The sequence below is a fragment of the Ochlerotatus camptorhynchus genome, unplaced genomic scaffold, assembly GCF_037179485.1.
Source record: "Ochlerotatus camptorhynchus isolate MF236.1 unplaced genomic scaffold, CSIRO-AGI_Acam_v1.1 ptg000161l, whole genome shotgun sequence".
Lineage (NCBI taxonomy): Eukaryota > Metazoa > Arthropoda > Insecta > Diptera > Culicidae > Ochlerotatus > Ochlerotatus camptorhynchus.
In genome coordinates, this window is record NW_027040651.1 from 671,619 (window position 1) to 697,506 (window position 25,888).

At 39.6% G+C, this 25,888-nt stretch overlaps 1 protein-coding gene across 1 annotated transcript in view; it reads right to left on the minus strand.

Annotated features, from left to right (window-relative positions):
• LOC135701427 (fatty acid hydroxylase domain-containing protein 2-like) overlaps nucleotides 1–24,981 on the minus strand; it is a 40,013-nt gene extending 15,032 nt beyond the window's left edge. Inside the window, exon 1 of the mRNA XM_065222220.1 lies at nucleotides 24,885–24,981. Within this exon, the coding sequence (XP_065078292.1) occupies nucleotides 24,885–24,981 (97 nt within the window). The remainder of the gene's footprint in view (nucleotides 1–24,884) is intronic.
• Nucleotides 24,982–25,888: the final 907 nt, after the last annotated feature.

The window sequence follows — 25,888 nt, forward strand, 5'->3', positions numbered from 1 at the left end:
TTAATGCAATTTAAAAAAAATAATTATAATTATTTTCTACATTTTGGGCCATTTTCAAATGTTAGTCGTGATGCCCAGCAACGAGATGTTTTTCCATGAATATATATTAAAAACCAAACAATTCATTCTCAAATATGGTAGCTGTCAGACTTACCCGTTTATATTTAGACGCAGCGGAAAAGAAACAAGTTTATAAGTAAATACTCTCAAATATACCCAAATAATCAACAAACCCATTCATGTGCCTTTTTTCTGTCCTCTATTAGTTGTATACCTGGATAGAATTGTGTATGTCATAACAGAGACTCAAAACATAAACAGGTAAACAAATATGTTATTAAACCTGTAATTGAGATAAATTCTCTAGGTACTTCTCATCCCGCGATATCACCGATTACGACAAAGAGGCTGAGAAGCGCGTGTTATCCTCAACAGAAAACCAAAGAAATCATTGATTGGGTTAAGCGACACATATTCGATCTTTCGGAAGATGATGACCAAGGAATCCTCAACGCCAAGGCTAAGGATTACGATGAAATGATGAGCCAACTAAAGGAAAAATACGCAGATCCGGAATGCACTCGAGAAGAAAAGACACAAGTATTATCCGTATTACCGAAATCTTGGCCTGTACAAAGAATCATGGATGAATTCGGTGTCAACAGCTATACTGCAGCACAGGTAAGATTTATATTTTTTTTAAACACCATAATGGAAAAATTAAAAATAATTTTCATTTTCTTTCTTCCCAGGTAAAAGATTTGGTCGCCGAAGATGGAATATTATGTTCCCCTCGTTCCAAAGCAGGACATGGACTGAGAGCAAAGTAAGTAGATACAGTTGTGAAATTCTACGAAGATGACGATATAAGCAGAGTTATGCCGGGCCAAAGAGATTATGTCTCTGTAGTGACGGGTGGTGTACGCCAGGTAATACAAAAACGTCTACTAACAATGTCGCTCAAAGAAAGATATTAGCTTTAGCTCATTTGCAGCCTTACGGCCAAAAAATTGTAAACTTCTTAGTAAATCAGGATCTCATAATGTTTGTGTATGCACGATTCACGAAAATGTTAATCTAATGTTGAACAGCCTGAAAAAAGATCGCATATTGTGTGATCGCACTATCTAGGGGAAATGACGGCTTCGGCATGCCAGACTATTTTCGGCAACCCAAATTGAAACACTATTTTAACTGGATTTTCTTAGATGCTAATTTCAAATAACAGACTGTAGTGGTAATTTTTATACGATAGATGGAGTAGATGAAAGCATAGAGTTGATAGTTCCGTTAGAGTACGGCAGTGTGAAGATTGTATATAGATATTAGACAAGCGAGCTAGGACAACTTACGAAAACACTTCGCTGAATGCATACAAACGATTCTTTATGCTTTCAGCTTCAATTTGACTATATTATTACTACTGAGAAAAAGCAATCTAGCAAGGTTTTCTTGAAATGAAACACACGCACTACAAATTGTAGCTGATTTCGAGTTGCCGATAATAGAACAGCAGATTTACATGCAGTTCAAATGGAACGGTTGCCGAAGAAAAACTGGTTGCCGACAATACTCGCTCTCACTAGAGAAGAATGGAGCTTTGTAAAAGCGTTTCAAAACAGTTTTTGACAATTCTTTCGACTGAAATTGTTAGAGCAGCTGGCAGCAAAAGATTGTAAACAAACCAATACTGCATATGTGTGCGTTCCTTAGAGAAAAAGGCTATAGAAAGAAGGTCGCTGCTTAGGTTGCCGAGAATACGTAAATTCCCCTATATGGAACAACTTCTTTGCGATTTACAATCTAGAACAGACTTTTGCCATCTTCGAACGTGCATGAATTGTTACGATACGTCATTATCCGAAACAAAATTATTAGACATATTGGAAGAGAAACAAATATAAGAAGTGTCATTTGAACAGTGGACTACGACAGATAGGTGTAATATTGAGTTGAAAATTTTGCCTTCCGAAGATTTTTCATTTTTCTTTACGGAAAAGTTAGACAAATCAATATATCACGATTTTATAAAAAATAAGCAGGCAGAATTCTTAAAAACAAAAAAACAAACACTAGAAGATGGCGAAGTCGTTGTTATTTGCGACTTTTCTGAAAACTACACATTTGTTCTGCAAGATGAGGTTCAAAGCTATCATTGGAATAATTCTCAATGTACAATTCATCCATTTCGCAAGAAGTACGGTCGACTTGTTTCGCGCTCCGTTGTTTTGGAAGTTTTCTCGGTATTCGCTTGATATAAATTATCAGTTTTTTTTCTCACTAAGTGACTCCTGGCATAGTTCCCGGTAAATTGATCGAAAAGTGAGTTTTTTTTGTAGTAGAAAGTGACATTTTCGGAACGATTAATCCGTGCTATTGGTAATTCGCAAACCAATTTGGGCATCATCGTTGCGTGGTCACGCATACGCGCTCACGCATACCCGCTTACGTATCATCATCATCATCGAGTGTGAGCACCCGTTTCTACATCTACATCGTTCATCAATCATCGTGCGCCTGTGTGCGCTGAGTACCGAGCCTCGATCAAGTGCACCACAACGAAGGTCATCCACGCAGCGCGTCTCTTCCAGCCATCTGCGTAAACGCCTACACATATAACGCTCGGTGGTAGTAGTATAGAATTATCAGATAAGTTTTTGTTTTTTTTGTTTCTTTTCCTCCCCCATTAGTTAAATTTTCATTTTGTATTTCTGTGCTTGTAGTGTTTTCTGTGTATTGTGTCTGTGCGTTCAGTGGGAGAGCGTTTTGCGCTCCCACTAGTTGAACAAAATGGATGTTTTGTCAGAAGACGACATGGATGACCATTCATCTAAGAAAAATGATGATGTCATCCATGGTTCGTCGTCTCAGTCTGACAATGGGCAGGCTGAGAAAAGCTCCAGATTGCGGGCATACCCGAATGACTCGACTGGCCCATGGGTTGTCTATTTTCAGCCCAAAAACAAACCCTTGAATGTTGTTCAGATATCTGATGATCTGACAAAGCGATTCTCTGCCGTGACCGAAATAACGAAGGTTAGGCACAACAAATTTCGTGTGACCGTCGCTAACCTGAAACAGGCCAATGAAATTGCTGTTTCCCAGTTTTTCACACTGGAATATAGGGTGTACATTCCAGCCTCTGATGTGGAGATCGAAGGCGTGGTCACTGAGGCGAGCCTGAACCCCGAGATACTGGAGAAGCAAGCGGTTGGCCGATTTAAGAACCCCTTGCTTCCTCCGGTAAAGATACTGGCCGTTCATAGAATGAAGTCAGTATCGCTCAGCGAGGGTAAAAAGAGTTTTACCCCCACAGACTCGTTTCGGGTGACCTTTTCTGGATCTGCCCTTCCTCAATACATCGAGCTGGGAAAACTTCGTCTTCCTGTGCGGTTGTTTGTACCTCGGGTCAAGAACTGCCAGAATTGTAAGCGGTTGGGACATACGGTCTCACACTGCGGCAACAAGGCACGCTGCTCCACATGCGGGGAGAAGCATGAGGATGGCGCCTGCGCAGCTACTGCACCAAAATGCGTGTACTGCAACGGAACTCCTCCTCATGCTCTCTCGTCGTGCCCGGCGTACAAACAGCTCGGGGACAAAATGAAACGCTCCCTTAAGGAACGTTCCAGGCGGTCTTTTGCAGAAATGCTTAAGACAGCCACGCCATCGACCAATGACAAAAATCCCTTTTCTCTTTTGTCAGATGACGAGACTGACTCTGACTTGGCTGAGGAGGGAACTTCTTTCAGTTTTCCGGAAGGTTCTGCACGGAAACGAAAGCGCATCCGTTCGCGGATTGTTGCAAATAAAGAACCCCAAATCAGCTTGCCCAAATCAAGGAGTGGTGGAAAAAAGGAGACTTCTACTCCTCCTGGATTCCGCAGAACTGACTATACCCAGGATTTTCCACCTCTTCCGGGGACATCCAAAACCCCTGATGCCCCAATTTTAAGAACAGAAACCCCTTCTTCATCTGGGTTGTTCTCATTTGATGACATTGTGGACGGTATTCTCAAATACCTCAACATTTCTGATCCTCTGAAAAGCATTGTCCTCACATTGCTTCCCACTGTGAAATCCTTCTTGAAGCAATTGACTTCAAAATGGCCCCTTCTTGCAGCTATCATCTCCTTCGATGGATAATTTTCCAAACGAGGTCGGGGATTTGATCACTGTTCTACAGTGGAATTGTCGAAGTCTTATTCCTAAATTAGATTCGTTCAAGTATTTAGTCCATAACAATAATTGCGATGCATTTGCCCTCTGTGAAACATGGCTCTCTTCAGAAATTGATCTCCCTTTTTATGATTTTAACATTATTCGATTGGATCGTGAAGATTCACGTGGAGGAGGGGTACTATTGGGGATCAAAAAGTGCCATTCCTTCTATAGAGTAAATCTTCCCGAATTCCCCGGTATTGAAGTTGTCGCATGTCAGGCTACCATTAAAGGTAAGAGCCTTTGTATTGCTTCTGTATATATTGCTCCTAGAGTCTCTGTTAATCGCAAACAACTTTTCGACATATGTGCGGTACTTCCCGCTCCATGGTTGATCATGGGAGATTTTAACTCCCACGGTACAGGCTGGGGGGAGCTGTACGATGATAACCGTTCTACTTTGATTTATGATCTCTGCGACAACTTCAACATGACAATACTTAACAATGGAGAAGTAACACGTTTGGCTGGTCCATCCTCGAATGGTAGCAGATTAGACCTCACCTTTTGCTCCAATTCACTATCGTTGGATTGCACGTGGAATGTGATCCAGGATCCGCACGGTAGTGATCATCTGCCGATCAAAATTTCGATTGCCAGTGGGTTCAACTCGTCAGAATCCGTTAACGTCGCGTATGATCTAACCCGTAACATCGATTGGACTAAGTTCCAATCCGCGATAGGCGATACAGTATCGTCAGTGGAAGAGCTTCCGCCGTTGGAGGAATATAATTTCCTCTCTAATCTCATCGTCGACAGCGCACTTCAAGCTCAAACACGAGCGGTGACGCTATTGTCAATCCGTAAGAAAACACCATCGCTCTGGTGGGATCAACAATGCACGGAGGTTTACCGTAAAAAGTCCGACGCGTTTAAACTTTTTCGGAAGCGCGGAACACGCGAGCATTTCGACGCATACACATCTCTTGAACGCGAACTCAAGAGCCTCATCAAGGCCAAAAAACGGGGTTACTGGCGGCAGTTTGTAGACGGATTGTCGCGCGAAACGTCTATGAATACGCTTTGGAGTACGGCGCGAAGAATGCGTAACCGGTCCACTAACAACGAAAGCGAGGAATGCTCGGATCAATGGATTCTTAAATTCGCGCGAAAAGTGTGTCCGGATTCCGTGCCGTCGCAGTTGACTCCTCGCGAAACCGCGAATTCGGTAGACGAAATCAGTCAGCCTTTTTCAATGGTCGAACTTTCACTCGCTCTCCTTTCGTGTGGCAATTCTGCCCCGGGATCTGATAGAATCAAGTTCAACTTGCTGAAAAACCTCCCAGACGTTGCTAAGAGGCGCATGTTGAACATGTACAATCAGTTCTTGGAGCTCAATATTGTTCCCGACGATTGGAGACGAGTGAGGGTGATAGCCATTAAAAAGCCTGATAAACCCGCGTCGGATCACAATTCGTATCGGCCCATCGCGATGCTGTCGTGTATTCGGAAATTGATGGAGAAAATGATCCTTTTTCGCCTCGACAAATGGGTTGAGACGAACCACCTTCTTTCAGATACTCAATTTGGTTTCCGTAGGGGTAAGGGAACGAACGACTGTCTCGCGTTGCTTTCCTCGGAAATTCAGTTAGCATTTGCTAAGAAAGAGCAAATGGCTTCTGTGTTCTTGGATATCAAGGGGGCTTTTGATTCAGTATCCGTTGAAGTTCTTTCAGAGAAACTCCACGCTTGTGGATTGTCTCCATTAATGAATAACTTTTTGTACAATTTGCTGTCAGAAAAACATATGAGCTTTTCTCATGGAAACTCTACAGCTTTTCGATTTAGCTACATGGGTCTCCCCCAAGGCTCATGTTTAAGCCCCCTTTTGTACAATTTCTACGTTAGAGAAATTGACAATTGTCTTAATGACAATTGCACGTTGAGACAACTTGCAGATGACGGCGTAGTGTCTATCACAGGGCCAAAAGAGGTTGACCTGCAAGGACCCTTACAGGATACCTTGGACAATTTGTCTACTTGGGCTATTCAGCTGGGTATCGAATTCTCCACGGAGAAAACTGAGTTGGTCGTTTTTTCTAGGAAGCATAGCCCAGCACAACCGAAGCTTCAACTTTTGGGTAAACCGATCACTCATTCCATGTCTTTCAAATATCTTGGGGTCTGGTTCGATTCCAAATGATTAATTAATTAATTTAGCTTTATTTAGGAGGCTTTCAGCCTTAGGCTGGTTCGCCTCCGCGATTCCAAATGCACCTGGAGATCCCACATTGAGTATCTGAGACGAAAATGCCAACCAAGGATCAATTTCCTTCGATCAATTACCGGAACGTGGTGGGGAGCCCATCCACAAGATCTTCTGACGTTGTACCGTACAACGATTTTATCGGTTCTAGAATATGGTAGTTTTTGTTTTCAGTCGGCAGCTAAAACGCACATCATCAAGCTGGAACGGATCCAGTATCGTTGTCTTCGTATCGCGTTAGGATGCATGCACTCGACTCATACTATGAGTCTCGAAGTGCTGGCGGGCATGTTGCCACTATATGTCCGTTTTTCAGAGTTATCTCTTAGGCTCCTCACCCGTTGCGAAGTAATGAACCCACTGGTGATCGAAAATTTTGAGAAGCTTCTGGAGCTAAATCCTCAAACATGTTTTATGACTTTATACTACCTTTATTTAACACAGGATGTCAGCCCTTCAAGAAATATTCCCAATCGTGTAGTCTTCTCTGATTTTGGCAATTCAGTGAATTTTGATTTATCTATGACGCAGGAAATCCGCGGAATTCCAGAGCATCATCGTCCTATGATTGCTCCGTCATTATACGCTGCAAAGTTTGGCCATGTTGATTCTGCAAGAACGTTTTTCACAGATGGATCTCTAATAGAGGAGTCCGCTGGTTTTGGTGTATTTAATGAATTTCATAGCGCCTCTCGAAAACTTGAAGCTCCTTGTTCTGTGTATGTGGCTGAACTAGCAGCAATTCACTACACTTTGGAAACTATTGCTTCACTTCTTCCGCACCACTACTTTATTTTTACGGATAGTCTCAGTTCTGTCGAGGCTATCCGTTCCATTAGGCCGGTAAAGCACTTCTCGTATTTTCTCTTGAAAATACGAGAACTGCTTAGTGCTTTATCCGTGCGCTCTTTCATCATCACCTTCGCGTGGGTCCCTTCGCATTGCTCAATTTTGGGCAATGAGAAGGCGGATTCACTTGCGAAGGTGGGCGCTATGGAAGGCGACATTTATGATCGACAGATCGCCTATAGTGAATTTTTCTCTATTTATCGTCAGCAGTCGCTCGTTAGCTGGCAACATCAATGGAGTGAAGGGAGCTTGGGACGATGGCTACATTCAATTATCCCTAAGGTGTCAAAGTTTGCATGGTTCAAAGGGTTGGACTTCGGTCGAGACTTCATACGCGTGATGTCTCGTCTTATGTTCAATCACTATTGTCTAAACGCTCACTTGTTCCGTGTTACCAACCCCACAGCAATCTCTGTGAATGTGGACAAGGTTACCAGGACGCTGATCACATCCTTTGGTCTTGTGCGGAGTATCGTGGAGTCAGATCATAATTTTATGATTCCATTCGGGCTCGAGGTAGACAACCTAATGTTCCAGTTCGGGATATTTTGGCTAGACGCGATCTGGAGTTTATGAAACTCATATATGTTTACTTTAAGGATATTAACCTTAGATTGTAAGTTTGATTAACCGTGTGTTTAGTTTGTATTTTGTACGTGTGGGGTTTTTTTTTCAATGTTTGTTTCCAAGATGAATAGAAATAATTTCATGCTTTAGGATTAAGTAAATAGTTGTATCGTAAACCACATTTCAAACCTCCTTCTTCCCTTTTCCCATCCAAAAAATTGTAAATCTCCACTAACCTCGAGACAACCGCGAGTACTCGGTCCAGTTCCTTTAACTTTAAATTTAAGACAGCAATAATGTATAACGCAAAGGATAACTCGGCTCTGTAAAGTTTATTCGATTGAGCCTGTACAAATAAAGTAAATATAAAAAAAAAAAATTCATCCATTTGTCGTTTATTTTAATGATAATGGTACACTAAACCATTTAAGTTTTGTGGTTATTTCGGACATTTCAAAGCATGACACAGTAGCAGTTCGGTTGTTTTTCTCAAAATTATTAGAATTTTTAAAGTCGCAAATAACAATACAAAAACATAAAAAAAATTGCTAGCCTTTGTGGATTTAAAGATAAGCATAATGTAAAAATTGAATGGCATTTTTTTGCAACTTCACACGGAAAAGGTCCTTGTGATGCGATTGGCGGTACCCTTAAGAGAATGGCAACCAGAGCAAGTTTAGCTAAGCAACACGAGCACCCTATAACGAACCCTAAACAACTGTACGACTGGGCAAATAGTCGTAAAGAAGATCTTCAAACAAAAATGTCATTTTGTTATGTTTCTACGGAAGAATACAAAAAGGCTGACACGGAATTTGATCCAATTTTTAAGAAAGTGAAACCAATTCCTGGAACTCGAAAATATCATTGCTATATTCCAGTTTCAAACAACCAAATTGCAGTAAAAATATTCTCTAATTCAAACGACCCAAATTATTCAATGTATTCAAATAATATGAGTTGTAAAATAAAATAATAAATATATACTGTTTCTTATCTCAACAAATCTTTCATTTGACCACATCAACGTGCTTCTCTTCCGCTGCCTCTAGATAGAAACGGGTAAGTCTGACAGCTACCATATCTGAGAATGAATTGTTTGTTTTTTAATATACAATCATGAAAAAAAATCTCGTTACTGGACATCTCGACGAACATTTGAAAATGGCCTAAAATGTTGAAAATTGTTATAATTATATTTTTTTAATTCGCATTAATTTGAGAACGGCTGGACTTAGGAAAAAAGTTTCTATATGCAAAGTTATCGAAAATTATGCGTAGAATCAAAATAAATTATTATTTCACTAAAAAATATGCATTTTCATCAACTTGTAAAAATCAACAAAAATTTAAAAAATTATAGATTTCTTTTTAAGAAAGTTACCAGCATACACTTTTCACGAAATTTGAGGGTATTCCATCAATTTACTTGAAAAAAAAATCATTAAGGTCGAAGGGGGGTGTTTTGAGATAATCATCGTTTTACGTTTTTTAAATACTAATTTACGAAGTTTTTTCATTCAGTGTATTTTTTCCGCAAAGATAATTTAATTACCTAAACTTTTTCTCATATGCCTTTTTCATCAGATCAATTGTTTTCAAGTTATAATTTTTTGCAAAAAATTAATTCATTTTTTTATACGCCCTTTTCAAAAGTTACTCTGGAGGAAAAAATGATATTTAAATGAAAAATGCAACCATTAGTAGCAGCGAACACGTGAGCAATGTTTCATTCAAATCAGAAGGGGTCGAGACAAAATTGAAATTTTTTTTAACGATTTGAGCTGGAAATGCTCTATAGATACGTAAAAAAAGTAGGTTTTAATTCTAGTAATTAGCTGCATTTGTTATTGCGTTGTAAAAATGAAGTGACAACTGCTCGCTGCACATCTCGGACTTTAAGTATAAAAATTGGTGTTGATTCAATATTTAAGATTTACCTACTCTTTGCATATTTATAGTAAACTATGATCCTAATATATCAATTACTTTAAAGAAAAAAAATTTCAATAGCTGAGCGAGAATTTATTAACAAATGAGCAGTTGGTGTGTATAACTGTGCATGCCAAGCATGCTCGTCACACAGAATTCAGTTTTAATTGTGATTTTTTCCCACCCACAAGGTTTTTTTTTCGCATCGCAGTGCACAGTCTCCAGGTGACTAGCGCGCGTGTCTCAAAAGCACCGAAATTCGACGAGCCCGTTTATTTCGAGTGTTCATCTCTGAACCAGTGAAAGGCCATCATCACCATCATCGTCTTCATTATCGACACCACCATTGTCATCGCCATCTGCAGCCACATACAAGCAACAGCAAACGGACTACAGTGACTACCTACACTGAACCAATTTTTTTTTTTTTTTTTTTTTTTTTTTTTTTATCTGAACCAATATAACATAGGGGAAATGCAGGTAATGTCGGCCTAAGTGTCCCTAATTTAGGCCCATACATAAATTGAGCAATCGACAAAATTTTCAATAGCAACCAAAAATATCCTTTAGTAACGTCCCAATAACGCGTTCATCTAGATAAAATTTATAAATAGCAGATTTTTAGCGTTGGGCCCAATCTTAGATCCATAGGCCAACATTAATCGTCAATCAGTGTGGACGCGTTTTTCAGTCGCTCCTAGCCGCGTGCGCTTTAATTTCGTTTTCATTTAATTTTAATTTTTTTTTGCGTGCGGGTGCCGTTTTGCGTGTGTGTATTTTTTTTAACTTTTGTTGTTGTACGCCGTTAAAATGAGCTGTGAAATTTGTGCTGTGGATTCTTCCACTGACTCCGGCATGTGGAAATGTGCTGGATGCCCGCGTCAATTCCACGCAGCCTGCCTAGGATTATCTGTACCTGTGCCTGTTTAGAGGAGCTCAATTCGCAAGAGAGACAAGACAATCAACATTTTGTCTTATGTATTACCATGCTGTAGCTCACGCCAAACTATGATAACGGCTAGTTTTGAGTTCAACGCGCTTGTGGAGCAACAAGCGCGGCTGGTCGACCAAGTCAACAAAAACACGGAGGTGACTCATCGCTCCACGGTTCACCCAAATAATGCTGACATTGTCCATGAAGCGATCGACCGACTCGATGCTTTACTCGTCGATATAAAAAAAACAGCTGACGGCAACTGGAAGCAGTGGTTCTACTGACAACGTTAGTGCTATTAAAAACCACATTACCTCGCTTTTTGACATAGCGATGAAAGCTTCACAAGAAAATTTTGCAAATTCAATGCCAACAATGACATCAGGAATTTCCGAAGACCTTAACTTTCTCAAGGACGAGCTGAAAAATATCAGCAATATAACTTCTGACCTGTGCTCTACTGTTACAATGGTATTGTATTAGATGAGCTGAAATCGTTATCGGCTGGTATTGGCAACATCGAAACCCAAATTAACTGTGTCACACTTAATACGCCAGACTCCCCATACGAAGTGATATCACCATCACCTGACCCTCTCCCCAGTTTGCTGGAAGAGTTAAACAATGAGCAAAACGTTGATGACTCAGGGTGGCGTCTTTTGGGCATGAGGAGGGTCTGGAAGACAGACTGGTCAGATTACGACGCGCGCAAATCACGACGGCTAAATCAACAAAAACATGCTGAAAAAGCTAGAAGGAAAAGGAAACAAAATACAGCACGAAATTATTCTAACGTAAGGAACAACATACACAGCAACAGTTTAAAGCATCGTAATCATCGAAACATGAATTCCGACAACGGTTACAGTACCAATCACAGCAACATTTTCGGTCACCGGAGCATCATTCGACATAACGAACAGGATATTTAACATTAACAGCAATAACAAAAACAACAGTTCCTACCAGGTCCACATCAGAAATCATGGCAACCCCCGTTTTCTTCCACTTGATCGAGAGCTGCTTTCAGCAGCAAAAAATGTCTTCAACAAACCACCGGTTAATTATCAACCTACGATGCAGTTTGAAAAAAGGGAAACTATAAACCCGTACCCAGTAAGCGGTCTTCAGAATTCACATGGTATGGCTCCGTGGAATTCTTCCTCTACATCGTGTCAGCCGTGCACATGTAGACATACGTGTTTTCGGCACCACTGACGCACTCACCTGAGGTAGAATATGACAACATAGCTGAGCCCGAGGATCATAGCATCTCACATAACTTGAGGGATTTCGGACAGGATGCAGCCACTTCACCCCCTGACCAGCACGACGTAAGTGACCATGTCGCTAGTTTATCAAGTAGCTCTTTTTTAAGTGAAACTACAGTCTATTGCCAAAATTTTAACCGTATGCGTAGTGCGAATAAAATAAATGAAATTCAAAATAAAATAAGCGGATGCACATATGATATAATAATTGGAACAGAAACTAGTTGGTCTGATAGTATTAATAGCGAAGAGGTCTTTGGTAGTAAATTTTGTGTTTTTCGATGTGACCGCGATTTATCATTATCAGGTAAAAAATCAGGTGGTGGTGTACTTATTGCTGTGAATGCTACATTTCAAGCTGAACAAATTGTTAGTGAAAGCCAAAAAGAATTTGAAGATGTGTGGGTTAAAATTGTAATAAACGGCGAAGAACATCTTTTCGCTTCTGTCTACTTTCCTCCACACTTTTCCAAAAAACCAGCTTACGAAAAGTTTTTCACTGCTGCAGAACTGAAAATTCAAAGAGAAGATCTCAGAACCAAAATTCATAGGGGAATTTACGTATTCTCGTCAATCTAAGCAGTGTCCGCACTTCTATTAGCATTTTCCCAGCGTCACGCACATATATGACGTGTCTGTTAGTTTACATTCATCTGCTGCTTGCTTCTCTATCCATTCTAATCGACAGAATTCTTCAAAACTGTTTGAAAGGGTTTTTACAACGCTCCAAACTTCTCAGGTGAGTGTGACTATTGTCGGCAGCCTCGTTTTCTTCGGCAACCTTCCCATTAGAACTGCGTGTTAACCAGCTGTTCTATTATCGGCAACTTGAAATCAACCCCATTTTAGAGTACGTATGCTTCATTTGAATACAAATCTGGCATGACAGGACTGCTCAGACGTACACATACTATCAGATTGAAGCTGAAAGACTAAAGAATCGTTTGGATGCATTCAGGGAAGTGTGTTGATGGGAAAACATAGTGAAATTAACGTTTAAATTTTGGTTGCCGAAAACAGTCAATGAGTGCCGAAGCCGACATTTACCCTATTTATGGAGATTTTAACCAGAATACTGTTAATTTTATACAGGATAGTGATAATGATTCTCTGTTGTTACCAATTGTAGGTTAAAACGATACTTTGCAATTCATCTTTGATAAAAGCAGCCACTTGGGACTTCATCAAATTAACCATGTTCGTAACCAGCCTAATTCCTATTTGGATCTTATATTTACTAATTGTACAGAAGATTTTTGTATTGTAGAAGCAGCAGTTCCATTATGGAAGAATGAAAAATTTCATACGGCTATTGAATACTCAGTGTTCACAGACTCGCATCGGTCACGCCCAAGCGTTGTTGATTTTGAATTAGTTTATGATTTTAAAAATGCAAATGTTCCTGAATTTAACAACAGACTGAATAACATAAATTGGCAAAACCTTTTAAAAGATGAAAACAACATGGACAAGGCTGTTGACATATTTTATACTACCTTATTCAATATCATTGAAGTATTCGTTCCTAAAAGACTAAAGAGAATAATGAACAGCACCAAATATCCTGTGTGGTATACACAAGAAATCAGAAATATTAAAAACAGGAAGCAAAAAGCACACAAGGCGTATAAAAAGTTTAAAACGTCACAAAATTTAGAAAAATACGTTGAAATTTGCGGAGCACTTGAGGCAGAAATATCGTCAGCATATGAGAATTACAATTCAAGAGTAGAGAACAATATAAAATCTGATTCCAAAACGTTCTTTAACTTCGCGAACGAAAAAATGAAGTCATGTACATTCCCATCACGCATGCAGTTTGAAGAGTGTGATAGCACTGATAGTGAGGATATTTGTAACCTATTTGCTCGTTTTTTCCAAAACACATATAAGAAATCCAGTAATGCTCTCGATTTGAACTATTTTTCTTACCTACATGAAGGGGAAAATGACGTATCAGTTAATAATATCACTGTTAAAGAAATTTTTATGACTCTTGAAAGTCTCGATGCCGGCAAAGGACCTGCTCCTGATGAAATACCTCCATTTGTATTGAAAAAAATAGCAACAAGTTTTGTTAAACCATTGTTTTGGCTTTACAATTTATCTCTCAAAACAGGTGATTTTCCAAAAATTTGGAAGAAATCATTTTCAGTTCCAATATTTAAATCTGGCAAACGGTCAGATATTAAAAACTATAGAGGTATTGCAATTATGTCATGCATTCCTAAAATGTTTGAAGCAATTGTTAACCAGAAAATATTTAACCAGGTTAAGCATCGCATTTCAAATAATCAACATGGTTTTTTTAAAGGTCGGTCAACGTCTACTAACCTATTGGAATTTGTAAACTTTTCTATTGAAGCAATGGATAGAGGTAATACCGTTGAAACCTTATACACTGACTTTAGTAAGGCCTTTGACAGAGTAGACATTCCCTTACTTCTTTTTAAATTAAAACGTTTAGGTATGACAAGTACACTTGTAAAATGGATTGGATCATACTTGACAGAAAGCACACAGATGGTCCGCTTTAAAGGAAAAATATCTTCGCCAGTTAATGTTACCTCGGGAGTTCCACAGGGATCTCATTTAGGTCCTTTATTATTTATTTTATTTGTGGATGACGTGAAGTTTGTGTTAATCGTTTAAATGTGCTCATATATGCTGACGATATGAAACTGTACATGGAAATCTTTGACAATTCTGATTTGCTACATTTTAAAAATGAAATTGATGTTTCCTACAATTGGTGCGTTAAAAGTCTGCTGGACATTAATGTTAAAAAATGCAATATTATATCATATTCCAGAAAAAAACACTACTCTAGATTTTACATGTACTCTAGGAAACCAGCTGGTTGTAAGGTGCGATAAAATTAGGGACTTAGGAGTAATTCTTGACTCGAAGTTGACATTTGTAGATCATGTGAATACCACAATTCACAAAGCAAATAATATGTTGGGATTCATAAAAAGATTTAGTTATCATTTTAAAGACCCATATACCATCAAAACACTTTATATAGCTTACGTGAGATCAATTCTCGAATATTGCAGTGTGGTTTGGGCTCCATACCATGAAACTTATATAAATCGTATGGAATCAGTTCAAAAACAGTTTTTGTTATTTGCTCTTAGAAAACTAGGCTGGACCTCTTTTCCCCTTCCTTCTTATGAGTCCCGTTGCATGTTGATAAACATTGAAACACTTAAGAAACGAAGAGAAATTTCCATGATTTCCTTTGTAAATGATATTATCTCACAACGCGTAAATTCAGAAAAAAATATTAGCAAGATTAAATTTTTACGTACCATCACGCAGGTTAAGAACTCGAAATGTATTTCAACTGTCACCTCACAGAACGAATTATGTTAAAAATGGACCAATTAATAGAATGATGAGAGTTTATAATAATTATTGTGAGCATATAGATCTAACGATGTCTAAAGATACAGTAAGGAGAACACTAACTGCTAGGATTTCATCTCGTTAAGTTTAAAACAATTTTTATTTTTTAGATATTTGTATATGCAGTCTACATTTACTGACAATTTCAAATAAAACGTATGTTTTAAAATAGCATGTAAGGCAACAGCACTATTGTAAAACGGTCTACACTGATTGACGACAAATAAATAAATAAATTAGAGACATTTCCCCTATTCCCGTTATGTGGAAGTCCAATAAATTTCCGCTATGAGAAAATCCAGTTAAAACGCTATGATTGAAAATGTGTCAGGTAAATGCTACATGCATATATGATACAGTAACAATCCTGATAAGTGGATTTCTATTATATGATCGTCTTATGATAAATAAAAATCGGACAATTTTTAAGAATTAACTGAAATGGATTTGAAACCCATAAGCATATGTTTTATTTTCATTACAATATCATAAACATGATATTAATTAATCTAATTAAAGTTTATTTAAAAATCATTTTTTAAATTAACGTCTTGTTTTGGCACATATAGGCTTCGTCTTCATTTTTTTATAATCGTCTATAGATTTCGTTTAACGCAAATTTTTGCGATCCGATAGACGATTTCCATTCAAAATTTTATCGAAAGGCAGGGTGAGAATTTCAAATCGATCTAAAAAAGTTTGAGTCGAACGAAATTGAAATGGATTTTTTTAAATTACCCAACAGGTTTGGGCCGGAGGGTCTATGATTTCATCTAAATTATAATAAAATCAAATTTAATTATATTAAAATCAAAAGGTCGGCCGAGTTGGAACGTCTAAGTCAAACGATCTGGTCGAAATTATGAAACAGATCGTTCGGGTGATCGTCGTACTATCTATACCTAATAACGGAAAGTTTACCAACCCGAAAAAAAATTCGGTACGTTTTTATTTTTCTAAGAAATCAGTTTCTTCCTTAGATTTTTGTCAAAAAATAAATGTAAAAATATTTTTTTCTATCTCATCATGAAAAAAAAAAATGGATTCTCAGCCAAACCGAAAAGTCGAGAAAAGTATCCCTCAGTGAGGGTAAAAATAGTTTTACCCCCACAGACTCGTTTCGGGTGACCTTTTCTGGATCTGCCCTTCCTCAATACATCGAGCTGGGAAAACTTCGTCTTCCTGTGCGGTTGTTTGTACCTCGGGTCATGAACTGCCAGAATTGTAAGCGGTTGGGACATACGGCCTCCCACTGCGGCAACAAGGCACGCTGCTCCACATGCGGGGAGAAGCATGAGGATGGCGCCTGCGCAGCTACTGCACCAAAATGCGTGTACTGCAACGGAACTCCTCCTCGTCGTGCCCGGCGTACAAAAAGCTCGGGGATAAAATGAAACGGTCCCTTAAGGAACGTTCCAGGCGGTCTTTTGCAGAAATGATTAAGACAGCCACGCCATCGACCAATGACAAAAATCCCTTTTCTCTTTTGTCAGATGACGAGACTGACTCTGACTTGGCTGAGGAGGGAACTTCTTTCCGTTTTTCTGCACGGCAACGAAAACGCAACCGTTCGCGGAAAGTTGATAATCAAGAACCCTAAATCATCTTACCCAAATCAAGGAGTGGTGGAAAAAATGGAGACTTCTACGCAGAACTGACTAAACCCAGGATTTTCCACCTCTTTCGGGGACATCCAAAACCCCTGATGCCCCAATTTTAAGAACAGATACCCCTTCTTCATCTGGGTTGTTCTCATTTGATGACATTGTGGACGGTATTCTCAAATACCTCAACATTTCTGATCCTCTGAAAAGCATTGTCCTCACATTGCTTCCCACTGTGAAATCCTTCTTGAAGCAATTGACTTCAAAATGGCCCCTTCTTGCAGCTATCATCTCCTTCGATGGATAATTTTCCAAACGAGGTCGGGGATTTGATCACTGTTCTACAGTGGAATTGTCGAAGTCTTATTCCGAAATTAGATTCGTTCAAGTATTTAGTCCATAACAATAATTGCGATGCATTTGCCCTCTGTGAAACATGGCTCTCTTCAGAAATTGATCTCCCTTTTTATGATTTTAACATTATTCGATTGGATCGTGAGGATTCACGTGGAGCAGGGGTACTTTTGGGGATCAAAAAGTGCCATTCCTTCTATAGAGTGAATCTTCCCGAATTCCCTGGTATTGAAGTTGTCGCATGTCAGGCTACCATAAAAGGTAAGAGCCTTTGTATTGCTTCTGTATATATTGCTCCTAGAGTCTCTGTTAATTGCAAACAACTTATCGACATATGAGCGGTACTTCCCGCTCCATGGTTGATCATGGGAGATTTTAACTCCCACGGTACAGGCTGGGAGGAGCTGTACGATGATAACCGTTCTACTTTGATTTATGATCTCTGCGACAACTTCAACATGACAATACTTAACAATGGAGAAGTAACACGTTTGGCTGGTCCATCCTCGAATGGTAGCAGATTAGACCTCACCTTTTGCTCCAATTCACTATCGTTGGATTGCACTTGGCATGTAATCCAGGATCCGCACGGTAGTGATCATCTGCCGATCAAAATTTCGATTCCCAGTGGGTTCAACTCGTCAGAATCTGTTAACGTCGCGTATGCTCTAACATCGATTGGACTAAGTTCCAATCCGCGATAGGCGATACAGTATCGTCAGTGGAAGAGCTTCCGCCGTTGGAGGAATATAACTTCCTTTCTAATCTCATCGTCAACAGCGCACTTCAAGCTCAAACACGACCGGTGCCGCGATCGTCAATTCGTAAGAAAACACCATCGCTCTGGTGGGATCAACAATGCACGGAGGTTTACCGTAAAAAGTCCGACGCGTTTAAAATTTTTCGGAAACGCGGAACACGCGAGCATTTCGACGCATACACATCTCTTGAACGCGAACTCAAGAGCCTCATCAAGGCCAAAAAACGAGGTTACTGGCGGCAGTTTGTAGATGGATTGTCGCGCGAAACGTCTATGAATACGCTTTGGAGTACGGCGCGAAGAATGCGTAACCGGTCTACTAACAACGAAAGCGAGGAATACTCGGATCGATGGATTCTTAAATTCGCGCGAAAAGTGTGTCCGGATTCCGTGCCGTCGCAGTTGATTCCTCGCGAAACCACGAATTCGGTAGACGAAATCAGTCAGCCTTTTTCAATGGTCGAACTTTCACTCAACGGCGCCGGTGGTGTAGTGGTAAGCGTGATTACCTCTCACCCCAGCAGGCCTGGGTTCAATCCCAGTCGGCGCCGCCGGGATGTTCTGAGGCATAACATCTCTGATCACGCCTTCCTTCGGATGGGAAGTAAAGCCGTTGGTCCCCGGTTCATGAGTTGATGGGTCGATAGGTAGGGTCCAGGTGTGGGAGCTGCCTTCTTGGCACGTCGGTAGCATTGGTGCTCAGCACGGAAAACAAGATCGACGGAAAAAAACAACCAAAGGAAAAAAAAAAAATAAATTTCACTCGCTCTCCTTTCGTGTGGCAATTCTGCCCCGGGATCTGATAGAATCAAGTTCAACTTGCTGAAAAATATCCCGGATGTCGCTAAGAGGCGCATGTTGAACTTGTACAATCAGTTTTTGGAGCTCAATATTGTTCCCGATGATTGGAGACGAGTGAGGGTGATAGCCATTAAAACGCCTGATAAGCCCGCGTCGGATCACAATTCGTATCGGCCCATCGCGATGCTGTCGTGCATTCGGAAATTGATGGAGAAAATGATCCTTTTTCGCCTCGACAAATGGGTTGAGACCTTCTTTCAGATACTCAATTTGGTTTCCGTAGGGGTAAGGGAACGAACGACTGTCTCGCGTTGCTTTCCTCGGAAGTTCAGTTGGCTATTGCTAAGAAAGAGCAAATGGCTTCTGTGTTCTTGGATATCAAGGGAGCTTTTGATTCAGTATCCGTTGAAGTTCTTTCAGAGAAACTCCACGCTTGTGGATTGTCTCCATTTATGAATAATTTTTTGTACAATTTGCTGTCAGCAAAACATATGAGCTTTTCTCATGGAAACTCTACAGCTTTTGGATTTAGCTACATGGGTCTCCCCCAAGGCTCATGTTTAAGCCCCCTTTTGTACAATTTCTACGTTAGAGAAATTGATGGCTGTCTTAGTGACAATTGCACGTTGAGACAACTTGCAGATGATGGCGTAGTGTCTATCACAGGGCCAAAAAAGAGTTGACCTGCAAGGACCCTTACAGGATACCTTGGTCAATTTGTCTACTTGGGCTACTCAGCTAGGTATCGAATTCTCCACGGAGAAAACTGAGTTGGTCGTTTTTTCTAGGAAGCATAGCCCAGCACAACCGAAGCTTCTACTTTTGGGTAAACCGATCACTCATTCTATGTCTTTCAAATATCTCGGGGTCTGGTTCGATTCCAAATGCACCTGGAGATCCCACATTGAGTATCTGAAACGAAAATGCCAACTAAGGATCAATTTTCTTCGATCAATAACCGGAACGTGGTGCGGAGCCCATCCATCAAGATCGTTGTACCGGACAACGATTTTATCGGTTCTAGAATATGGTAGTTTTTGTTTGCAGTCGGCAGCTAAAACGCACATCATTAAGCTGGAACGGATCCAGTATCGTTGTCTTCGTATCGCGTTAGGATGCATGCACTCGACTCATACTATGAGTCTCGAAGTGCTGGCGGGCATGTTGCCACTATCCGTCCGTTTTTCAGAGTTATCTCTGAGGCTCCTCACCCGTTGCGAAGTAATGAACCCACTGGTGATCGAAAACTTTGAGAAGCTTCTGGAGCTAAATCCTCAAACATGTTTTATGACTTTGTACTACCTATATTTAACACAGGATGTCAGCCCTTCAAGAAATATTCCTAATCGTGCAGTCTTCTCCGATTTCGACAATTCAGTGAATTTTGATTTATCTATGACGCAGGAAATCCGCGGAATTCCAGAGCATCATCGTCCTATGATTGCTCCGTCATTATACTCTGCAAAGTTTGGCCATGTTGATTCTGCAAGAACGTTTTTCACAGATGGATCTCTAATAGAGGAGTCCGCTGGTTTTGGTGTATTTGATGCATTTCATAGCGCCTCTCGAAAACTTGAAGCTCCTTGTTCTGTAAATGTGATTGAACTGGCAGCAATTCACTACACTTTGAAAACTATTGCTTCACTTCTTCCAGACCACTACTTTACTTTTACGGATAGTCTCAGTTCTGTCGAGGCTATCCGTTCCATTAGGCCGGTAAGGCACTTCTCGTATGTTCTCTCGAAAATACGAGAGCTGCTTAGTGCTTTATCCGTACGCTCTTTAATCATCACCTTCACGTAGGTCCCTTCGCATTGCTCAATTTTGGGCAATGAGAAGGCGGATTCACTTGCGAAGGTGGGCGCTATGGAATTTTTCTTTATTTATCGTCAGCAGTCGCTCGTTAGCTGGCAACATCAATGGAGTGAAGGGAGCTTGGGACGATGGCTACATTCAATTATCCCTAAGGTGTCAAAGTTTGCATGGTTCAAAGGGTTGGACTTCGGTCGAGACTTCATACGCGTGATGTCTCGTCTTATGTCCAATCACTATTGTCTAAACGCTCACTTGTTCCGTGTGGGGTTGGTAGACAGCAATCTCTGTGAATGTGGACAAGGTTACCAGGACGCTGTCCGGAGTATCGTGGAGTCAGATCACAATTTTATGATTCCATTCGGGCTCGAGGTAGACAACCTAATGTTCCAGTTCGGGATATCTTGGCTAGACGCGATCTGGTGTTTATGAAACTCATATATGTTTACTTTAAGACTAGATTGTAAGTTTGATTAACCTTGTGTTTAGTTTGTATTTTGTACGTGTGGGGATTTTTTTTAATGTTTGTTTTCAAGATGAATAGAAATAATTTCATGTTTTAGGATTAATTAAATATTTGCATCGTAAACCGCATTTCAAACCTCCTTCTTCCCATCCAAAAAATTGTAAATCTCCACTAACCTCGAGACAACCGCGAGTACTCGGTCCAGTTCCTTTAACTTTAAATGTAAGACAGTAATAATGTATAACGGAAAGGATAACTCGGCTATGTAAAGTTTATTCGATTGAGCCTGTACAAATAAAGTAATTATAAAAATAAAAAAACAAGAAACGGTTATGTGCTCAAGTTATTAACGAAGGAGAAAATCGACGAAGAGAATCGATCAATGTTACTTAGGGCCTAATGCAATGTTCAGCTTGACTTGTGTGTTCCTTTCAACGATCATTTTCGCCATACGAACACCGGTTGAGATGCCAGGAAAATCGATTTAAGTTCCTTATCGCTGCTCTCGTACTGCGATGACGTCCCGTATCTTCCTAGGAAATCGGCGATTTTTAGGTCCGACACGTCCTCGGACAAATCGTACAGCCTCACCTCCACTGCTCCCTCCTCCAGTGTGATTCTCAACGGATACTTTTCCCGTCGACTGTAATCTCGTGCTTGTTGTCATGTTCCTCGCAAATCCGTTGCGCCAAAGCTAGGTCGACAACTTTCACGAAGGAAACACCTAAGGCTCTACTGTTTTGGATCCCCACACGTATCAATATATTGACGCGAAGGGGAATTATTGACAATAATATTGATGATGTGAATACAGAAATATTGTCAATATCGATGTATTGACGTCAATATAGAATGTATTGACAATACAATTATTGTCAATAAAAGCAACCGTGTAAGCTCCACTTCAGACCTAATATGGTCGCACAGAACTTGTGCACTTTGGCATTATCCGGTTTCTTCGACACGTTCGCAAAATCTATGAGAAAGGTGTTTTCCCAAAGGTCCATCGCGAAGTCGTTTATTAGCATTGTTTTGCAGCTACAAGTTGAAAGTTGATTAAAATTTGCATATAAGTGACATTAGCGTTTATTGGTTGCTGTTATTCAGTGCGACTGACACATTGTATAATGGTTTTGAAAAACTTGAGTAAACGCTCCCCAAAACTATTTTGTTAGCTTTTGGTTGTAGCTGTATTTGCAGCTTTTTTTCAGCTACTGTACTGTACAACGCTGGAAAAGATGGCTTATAAAGCTGAAAATGTTAGTTGGGTATACCAATTAAACATAATATTAAAATATTAGCTCCTAAATCATTCTCTTTAGGAGAGATCATGTTACTTTTCATTTGGAGAATGTTGAGTCCAATTCGATGCAGTGGTGTTCGAGTAAGACGTCTCTCAATATTTTGTAATTTCGTATACTCGCACTAAAAAAATATATATATGCATATATATATATATATTGTACATTGTACACCTTACTAAACTTGCTTGATTAGTCAAAGGCTTCAATGCTGCAAAAGCAGCAATGCGTTTTCCTGATCTGGGAAGGGTCTGGCTGAAATAACCCACTTACAATGAAATTTTTCTGCTTAGATTCAGAGCAAACACGAAACAGTTTGTGTCGAATAACTTTTTTCCTTTAAAAGTGCACATCTTGAGATGTATGGACGACTTGTAGATAAATGGTGTGTCTTTTTTGCAACAAAATAATTGCATACTTGCATAGATTATTATGTAGAAGATATCTTTACACCCACAAAGATTCATTGACATCTGAAAGGGTACTACTAATCCCATAGTCGAGTTGGCGTGAAATTCGTCTGATAAAAATTTAAAAAATAACAGAACATTTCTTTGACTATATGTTTTTAGTATTACTTCTACGTGAAGTCAACGATTTACATAGTTGAAGATGCTAATTTCAAATAACAGACTGTAGTGGTAATTTTTATACGATAGATGGAGTAGATGAAAGCATAGAGTTGATAGTTCCGTTAGAGTACGGCAGTGTGAAGATTGTATATAGATATTAGACAAGCGAGCTAGGACAACTTTTAAGGAAGGTACAAATCGGTTTTTTCATCTCTCTTTATCAAACTCCCCCTTTGGAGAGGGATGGTGAGGGGTGCCCCCCCCCCCGCCACCACTGGCAAAAAGAGATGAAAACCGACCCGCTCATGTACCAACTGTGTGTTTGAAACAGTTCTACCGATTTTTAACCGCACTTCAGTTGCAATTTCCAAACCTACGACTGGATGCCTTCCTTCAAATAACAACTGAAGTGCGGTAAAAAATCGGTAGAACTGTTTCAAACACACAGTTGGTACATGAGCGGGTCGGTTTTCATCTCTTTTTGCCAGTGATGGCGGGGGGGGGGACACCCCTCACCATCCCTCTCCAAAGGGGGAGTTTGGTAAAGAGAGATGAAAAAACCGATTTGTACCTTCCATAAAAGTTGTCCTAGCTCTCTGTTCTAATATCTATATGCAATCTTCACACTGCCGTACTCTAACGGAACTATCAACTCTATGCTTTCATCTACTCCATCTATCGTATAAAAATTACCACTACAGTCTGTTATTTGAAATTAGCATCTTCAACTAAGAACATTTCTGTTTGCAATATTTTTATTTATTTAAAAGTTTATAAGAAATTCTAAGATTGATAAAATTTCCAAATTGTCCATTTCAAAATTGGCAAAAATCATAGAAAATCAATTTTAGATTGTTTTTAACATATAATGTTATGAACATGAAATTAATGGGCATTTCTACACAAAAGAACAATGCTTAAGACTTGTTATAATAGTTTTCAGAGCAAGTATTTCCACGCTTTGAAAGTTTAAAAATTGTTAACATCATCAACGTAACGATTTTTCCATATAATTTTGAAATGTCCAATTTGATAATTTCTCAAAAGTTAGCCTTTTGATTATTCTTTGTGATGAAACATAATCAAGCAATTTAATAAATGGACACTTTTTAGGAATTTTTAAACAAAATTTTAATTTTTTTACCGTTTATATTTATCTTAGGAAGACTTTCCTGTTGTTTTCCTGCAATTTTGACTCAAACGTGATTTCGATTTTAAACGACGTTTTAATACGTTTTCATTGAATCATATTGAATAAGTCATTTTGAAAATTATTACATCATTCAGAATTCAATTCAGAATGATTGCACATAGAAAATAATTATACAAAGTTTCATGCAAATCCGAGAAGGTCACCTTCTGCTAGATATGTCATTTGGCGTGGAACTACTCTTTAGTTTTGTGTTTGTTCATAGGTAGCGGAAATGTACAGAGTAACAATTTTGGACAGTTGGGCCGTTCCTTCCGTTCAGGTGGTTCAATTTATGTATGTTGTTTGATTCCATATGCACAAGGCTGGGCGGCACAAAGCACACGAGCTTTGCATAGCTTTCCTCCTACCTTACACGAGTGACGCTCAATTGGATGCCGAAAATGAATCTCACCTTAAATTTCCGATTTCCAAGTTCCCTTTCTGAGCTTGGCCACCCGTTCTAATTTACTATCCATCACTTCACCTTCTAACTAATTATTTGAATTTTTTACTTGTATTGGAATTTCCTATGCATAATACTTTTCACATTTTTCACCTTTCACTGTTTGAATGAATCATTTGGCACTTGTTTGATTTTCTATCCCCTCAATATTATAAAAGCCATATTTACCAACAACATCGAGGAACGCATCCCATTTTCTCTGGAAAAACGAGCTGGAGTTGATGCCATCTGGGGTGGTCGTAATATTTACTAATGAATCGAACATTGCCGTTTGCACTTGTGGTACGAGGCGATTCTCCTGATATCTTCTGATTTTTATACTTTGATAAGTTTTCCTCGAAATTGCACAAACGTCCCCATTAATCACGACCGTTCGAAAAACTCACACGAAAAATACGCCGTTAACCGATCAAAAAATCGTGGTTAGTCGCCGGTAGGCAGAGAGCAACTGAAAATGTGCTGCGATTGGTGGCATGGGTTCTGTAGCCCAATCCAGAGCGGTGCGGTTAGTAGGGGGTGCACGAGCGTGAGCCGGCAATTGGCGATCTAACGATAGTGCTCTCTTGGCAAATCGGAGAAATATAAAAACGGTTATGATTACGAAATTTTGCACGGTGAGGTACACGCAAACCAAAAATGTACAACATTGAATGTTAGTTGCATTTCCTAGCATCCTCCGCAGCGAATGATATAAGTTGACCTTGCAGACGATTTTATGATTTTTTATCCCTTTTATTCCGTGCTCTGTCTACGCTCTCGGCTGTATCAGAATGCATTTTATTTATGATATTGTACGGAAATTTTAAGATTTTCTCTTCTGGAAATCACTTTTTAAAAAAGTTACAAGTTCACAAATTTATTCTTTCTTAGTTACACATGAACACTTATTACTAGCCACCTGCGTTGAAAGCTGGAAAAAGAGAACGAACCTCATGTTCACTACTTATTTATGCACTAAAAGTGCTTATTAAGCTATTCTACCCTACTTGCTTCGTATTGCTGGACTGCGCGCCAACTGCTGCTAGTGGTTAATTCTCCTAACATGACTTTCCTTACTACTCCCCGTCTGCTGGAAAGCCGTCCTCGGCTTTCACGATCCTCTGCTGCTATGGTCCATTGCTGCTGTCGGGTCGTCCTAGGCCTTCGGGATCCTCTTCTATTGTGGAATTAAC